Source organism: Corvus brachyrhynchos, unplaced genomic scaffold, assembly GCF_000691975.1.
Source record: "Corvus brachyrhynchos isolate BGI_N302 unplaced genomic scaffold, ASM69197v1 scaffold115, whole genome shotgun sequence".
NCBI lineage: Eukaryota > Metazoa > Chordata > Aves > Passeriformes > Corvidae > Corvus > Corvus brachyrhynchos.
The window spans coordinates 11,474,344-11,480,928 of record NW_008239553.1 but is presented as its reverse complement, the minus strand read 5'-3'; the positions used below and the strand labels follow the sequence as shown (position 1 = coordinate 11,480,928).

Below are 6,585 nucleotides of genomic sequence, written 5' to 3'. Positions count from 1 at the left end.
GGAGAGGAGCGGGCCCAGGGGAACCCAGCACGGCGTCCTCCTGCCCCCCGCACCTTGCCTGGCCCCTGCGCGGCATCTGTGCCTGGCCCTGCCTTGCTCCCCAGGCTGGAGCTGGTTTCCTTAGGAAGGTTAAGGAGTAGGCCATAGTTGTCTCGGGTAGGCATAGCGGAGAAGGAGGGAGATGTATGACTTTTTCCCAGCCGTTTTAACTGTCCTCACAGCAAACTGGAAAACAGATCAGACAGTGCTGGGCAGGACCAAAAGCCCAATGCGGGCAAGTAGCACAGAGAGAATCCATGCCAACGCCAGCTACCTTGCAATGCAATAAAGTGATCTAATTCAGAAACACAAATGGTGCACAGAATCACCGTGCCACTGCTGAGTCAAGAAATACTTCACTAGGTCCTGTAGAAGGTGTTTGGTTTGAGATCTGAGAAATTTGCTCAGAACTCTACAGAAGAGAGAATTACCTAGCAATAAAGGGCAAAGTAGAACTACTTGCTATCTAACAGAGGAGCCACTTAAACCTGGGACTCTGTACCTCAGGATTTATTGAACCAATAGATTATCAGGAAATAGCAAAGAAAAATTTATCCTTATCTATTTCAGCACATGGTACAAGTGTGTCAATACAGAGAATGACAACAGGGAGCAATGAAGAGGCCTGATTCAGTTTAACCACCTGACTACTTGGCACTATGAAGACAGCCACATCTACATGCTGCAGGAACTTCTCTGATGAAAATGAGGACCAGCTTATCTGGTCCTCAGTGTTACACTACCACTTTGTTTGTCTGGTACTGCAGTAAAGATAACAAATATTTTTGATTGCATTCCTTCCAGGATTATCTGCACTTTTGGATTCCTGAATTTAATAGGGAGAGACAATCTGGACACTGGATCTCTGAATGCTACAACATTAATGCTTAGTGCTAAACTGAGTGTTAGAACACCTGCCTCAGAGGTGGGAGACAGGCATTCAAGGTCCAATTACACTTGCAATGATGAGCAAAACCATGACTCGTGTGATAGACTTTTTTGTTGTTGCTCAGTAGTGTTTGCCCTAAGTTGAGGACTTTTCAGTGTCTCCATACTCTGCTAGTGAAGAAGTGCACAAAAGCTGGGAGGAAGCATGGCCAGGACAGGTGACCTAAACTGGACAAAGGGATATTCCATACCATAGAATATCATGTCCAGTATATCAGCTAGGTGAGTTACCTGTAAGGGGGTCAAACACATTCTGGGACGGGCTGGGTATCGGGCAGCATGTGGTGAGCAATTGTACTGTGCATCATTTGTTTCTCTTGGGTGCTGTTACTGTCACTCATTATTATCATTATTATAATATTTTAGTTTGTTCCAATTATTAAACTGTTTTTATCTCAACCCACAAGATTCACCTTTTCTTTTTGAATCTCTGTCCCACTGGGAGGGGTGGGAGGAGAGTGAGCAAGCAGCTGCGAGGTACTTGGCAAACTCCTTCAAGATACACAGTGTTCCTCAGCAGCAGTTCAATGTATTTTAGAGATGACAGTCTTGGCTTAAAACAAAATCAATTTTATCTTGATCTAACTGCAATATTAAGTGTTTTTAAAAGTCTTCTTTAGCCAGAAAGAGATTTCAAACAAGAAACATGGATATATTGTTGTAATTTAGTCCTAGGCAGCTCCAGGCTTCACCTACCACAACTGGTCTGCCACGTATTAACAGCTACCTAACACTTAATACCCTTACTGCACTGGCACAGACCATCTCACAGAATCAGAGAATGGTTTGGTCTGGAAGGGACCTTTAAGATCATCTAGGTCGAACCCCCCTGCCATGGGCAGGCACACCTTCCACTAGTCCAGGCTGTGTCTTCTTATTTCCTCCAGCACAATTTCACATACTACACTGACCCACATCTCTTGGGAGATGGTGCAGCAACATCTGAAGCTGCCTCTTCATGTGTAAGTGACTTACACATTAACCAAGTTCTAGCATCCATTTAAAGCATTTTAAAATGCAGTTAGAACCAGGAGGGGAGAAAAAAAAAAGGGAAACCAGAAAGATTAGGACTGAACTTAGACTTACACCTTCATATCACCTTCAGAGTAGTGGGACATTTCTAACAAACCACCAGAAATACCAAGTTTTCCATTGCTGTGTTGAAATCAGAAACAACAATATTTTCAAGGAGAAAACCTCACCAAGGGAGCTCACACATTTTATAAAACATAGACTAGGTTTGTTGGGACACATGTCTGTCTTGCTTGTATGGCCCAAGAAGAAATGGGAGAAAAGTGTACAGAAATACTTCTATCCAAAGCTCACGGAAAGCCTCCTCCCAATTAAGTCCTGTTTTTTCAGAACAATCTTTAAGCATAGAGAAAAACGGAAACTACAGCATTTTATTACTTTACCTTTCCCAGAAGTGCATTTGCAAGTAAACTTTCTAGCCTAAATTGTGCTTTCATTCACACCTCTGTCTCTTCAGTATGCAGGTCTGTAAATAAGAATTCCCTGACTCTGGTGTTTCTCTGTCTCAGCATAGATCTATACTTGGCAATGTATAGTATCTTATTGATCAACAATGGCAGGCCATCCAGGTGACAACCTGAAACTTCTGCCACTCTTTCTGTATTTAAAAAGCAAAATAAAAAAAGTCTTAGTAGATACTAGTTGTGCATAGATAGTTGGAAGGTGCTGCCTGAAGTACTTTTCTTACTTTATATCTCCATCTTTCTGTTAATCCACATCTGTCTTGTCTGTCACCTATTCCTTGTTTGCAACACCTGAATTGCAGTTGTTATTTCTCAGAGGATAGCCCTCCCACTCCCCCAAACTCTCTGAAGAAGGTCTGTGGTTATGAGGAATAAATCTGGGGTGTCAGTCAAGAGGCAGTTATCTTGCCTTTTGACATAAACACAGGATTAAGTTTTCATCATCTAATCAAAACCATCCATGTTTTATTATGGCAATAAGCACGGCCTGCTAAAGAAACACTGTGTTATCTCGTTTCTGCAGACAAGCATAGATGACTATGTAAGGACCCATTTGCTCTAGACAAAAACCTGTGAAAAACTGTGAATCACATGCTTTGTATTTCACATCCCATCATAATGTAATCAGCCCTTTTTGAATACAGGACACAAAAAAAATTACACATAAAAATACAGGAAAATGCATATTCTAAAAATATAAACTATGTATTTGGGAGGCAGCAAGAGTTGACCATCATAATTCGTAGAGTCACCAACATCTTTTTTCCCAAATGTTCCCAAGTGTTAGGGTACTTATCCCGCCTTTACAGAATGTTTGATGTGTGTGTGTACTTTGCTTTCTAAATACAAATAATTCTTTTGTTAGCAGACAAATGCATTATAGCCCTTTACCCTGAAACACCTTTAAAAAAAAGTTTTTGCTGTGATCTGGACTAGAGACTCCTCTTCATGCTGATCTGATAGAAATGTCTAGTTACTGCTGTAATATTAAAACTTATTGAATGGTATTTCCATGTTCCTCATATTTTTCACAGGTTAGACATATTTTATGTTGTGTTTTAAAAATGAAAACTACAATGCTTCTGTGTGGCACTCCATAGTGCTGCAAGGACACATTCAGCCATAGCTGAAGAAAGAATCACATAGTAAACCAAGAGAAACCCCCTGAGATAGTCAGATAAAGCATCTATCAAATATTGCAGGAATTCTAGGCGGGGTAGACTTGCAGAATAGTTCCAAATACTTTAGAAATTCAGTTAGCTTGGGGAACCCCACAGACAGCTCCTCTTAGCAACAATAAAATACACAGCACTTCTCAGCAGCAGTCAGAAGTCAAGACACTGGAAAATTTCCAGAAAATAAAAACAATTTGTTCTTGTGAAATGACAGATTTGGTGTCATTACACTGCTGGCATATATATTATGGTTCAGAAATGTAATGCTTACTAGTATGATCTGGATAATCCTTCTCTACTCTTTCACAAGAGGAAGACCCTGTTCCCCTATGATCTGCCTCCTTCCTGAAGGGCTGCTCCCTGTAAACAGCTGGAAGCGCTTGTGAAACAGACACCTGCATCTCACTGCAATACCTGTTCCTTGCCTGTTTGGGTGTCACAGATGTGAATTAAATCACAGAAACACAAAATGTTTTGCTTGGAAGGAACCCAGTGGAAACTGCAAGTGCAATTTTTTCTTTTTGGTTGTTAATGAATGACAGAAGATATTCACAAACATCTCTCTCACTGAATTGAAGAAAATATTAGGTAAATAAGGAAATTGAAGCAAAGAATTTATCTACAACTGTTTTAAGAAGTTTGCATTTTTAAACTGTTGGTATGAAGCATAAACACAATACCTGCGGTTTACATCAATTTAAGAGCTCCGGGTACAAAGAAAAGCATGCCTTACTGCCTGCATTTATTAACTTAAAAGAAAATAAACAGAGAAAATAAACATTTACTCTGCATTTAATGATATCACATGAGATTAGAGCTGTTCAGAATCTGTTGAATTATTTTAATGAGTTATCAGATGGCTCCGCTAAAGGGAGATTTCCTCAAGACATTCCAAAGCTACTGCTTTTGATCTTTGGTGGACTTTGACTCACTGACAGGCAAATTTTCTTTAGGAACTTCTGTTTTTTTCAGTCTTTGAAACAACTGCAATGTTCTATGGAATTGGGCTTTTACCTTCATAAGCCATCCCTCTATTTCCTGTTTATAACGGATGGTAAGGGCTACTCCAAGGATACATAAAGAAAAAAAACCAAACAGTGTTAGTCTTACTTTTGCTCTCTGAGAAGTCTTCCTGGCTGGAGGAGGTCCACTGTCAATGCTACCTCCAAATCCTTGCAATTCACAATATGGAGGAGCCCAGCCATACTTGCAGTGACAGTTCTTACGATTGTTACACACTCCTCTGTTATGACACTTTGTCATGTTACAGTCGTAGTTCAGCACTAATACATTCATACATGTCCTGTTGATACAAAGCATATCACTACCACATGGTGTGCCATCTTCCACAGCTCCCACATCTGCTCTTGGCATCCCTATGTGATAGTCAAGACCCCAACAGTTTTTATCTCGAACAGGAGTTTGGATTAGCGTTACATGGTTCTGCAAGAAAGGTAATTTGGCTATGTTTTCACACTGAATCCTACCACATAAGATATTCTCAGTACTGCATTTTGTAAAATGGATATTGTCACGAATACCACAATTCCCAAACCGGTCACCCTGAGTATTCACTGCTTTGAAGCAATCTAAAGGAGCAACCCTGGCTTGTTTGCCAAAGAGATGCCGGCACTGTTTACTGTGGGAAGAACATTTTCCTTGATAGCAATAAATACCATTTTTGCAAGGGGTTCCATCTTGTAGGTATACATCCAATGGGCACTGAGGGGAAATCCCATTGCAATACTCTGGCAGGTCACAGGTGCCAGTACTTGCTCTGCAGAGTGTTCCTGCTGGAAGGACCTTACAGTACTTGCAGCATTTTCCAGACGCACAGACCGAACCTGCAGTAAACGTGCAGTTTGCGTGGCAACAAGGATCCTTTCTGCAGTTTGCTTCTGAACCACAGTCACACTGCTCTCCGCTTTCTACTATCTTATTCCCACAGTATTCACGTGTCTTCGGGTAGAAAGTGCCAGGTGCTGGTGGTTGACGAAGGCACTCAGCACCACTTACAAGCCGGTCAAAGTACTGTTTGTAACTGCAGTCACTGAACGAATCAGTTTCAGCATTGTTTTCATACATAATGCATGTCTTGCGTTTGCATTTACAATCCGGTTTATCGTGGCCCATCCCAAGATTATGGCCCAGCTCATGGACAAATGTGACAAAAATTGCGGACAACTTTTTCTCAGTGAAGGAAATAACAGCCGATGACCAGTGCCTATCACACACTGTCCCTATATATGCCAGTCCCAGGCTGCCTCCAAACCACTGAAATGCAAATAAGTGAGCAACATCGTGGTACATCCGATGGTACAGGTTTGACTTTCTCCAGCTGTTAAAGTCACTAAGTGCCTTGGGAATAGAGTTAGTAATGTTTATAAAGTTGCTTTCAGTCCAGATCTCCAGTCCTATAAGAAACAGCCGGACAGAAAGCTGTTTGTACATAATGTCCCCAACATTGATGATTTGCATGACGTGCTTCAAGACTTCAGATTTGCTCCTGCCTGACTTCACAAACCGCACGTTGTCCACGACCACTACTATCTTCACATACCTGATGTGTGTCCACCAGTCGTTCAGCCTTTCGTTCTCCTCCTCTGCCTTGGGAGCCCTGAACCACGGCAGCACAGCCTTTTGTTGCTGCAGCACCTCTGGCGTCAGTCCGCAGCTGGGTCCCTCGGGGCTGTTGGCCTCCTCCATGCGGTAGAGAAAGTGCCGAAAGGCCGGGTCATTGGGGACGGGCTCGATCTGGTAGGTATCATCCTCCACCCAGAGCACGCCCTGGAGGCCCCTGCCGCAGGTGCTGAGGGCCACCAGGGAGCCGGGGCTCCCCAGCACCTCGCCCTGGTAGAAGCAGTTGTCCCGCACGAAGGGGTGTTCCTCTCGGCGGGCCCCGTCCCGGCCGTAGGTGACCAGGGTGA

General features: G+C 42.6%; 1 protein-coding gene across 1 annotated transcript in view; it reads right to left on the bottom strand.

Moving 5' to 3' along the window:
- The window catches only part of LOC103620971 (disintegrin and metalloproteinase domain-containing protein 20-like), a gene marked incomplete at its 5' end in the record, with an annotated part of 14,667 nt that extends 8,084 nt beyond the window's left edge, over window positions 1-6,583 (bottom strand). The window contains one exon of the mRNA XM_017741624.1: window positions 4,769-6,583. Within this exon, the coding sequence (XP_017597113.1) occupies window positions 4,769-6,583 (1,815 nt within the window). The remainder of the gene's footprint in view (window positions 1-4,768) is intronic.
- Between the last annotated feature and the right edge of the window lie 2 nt (window positions 6,584-6,585).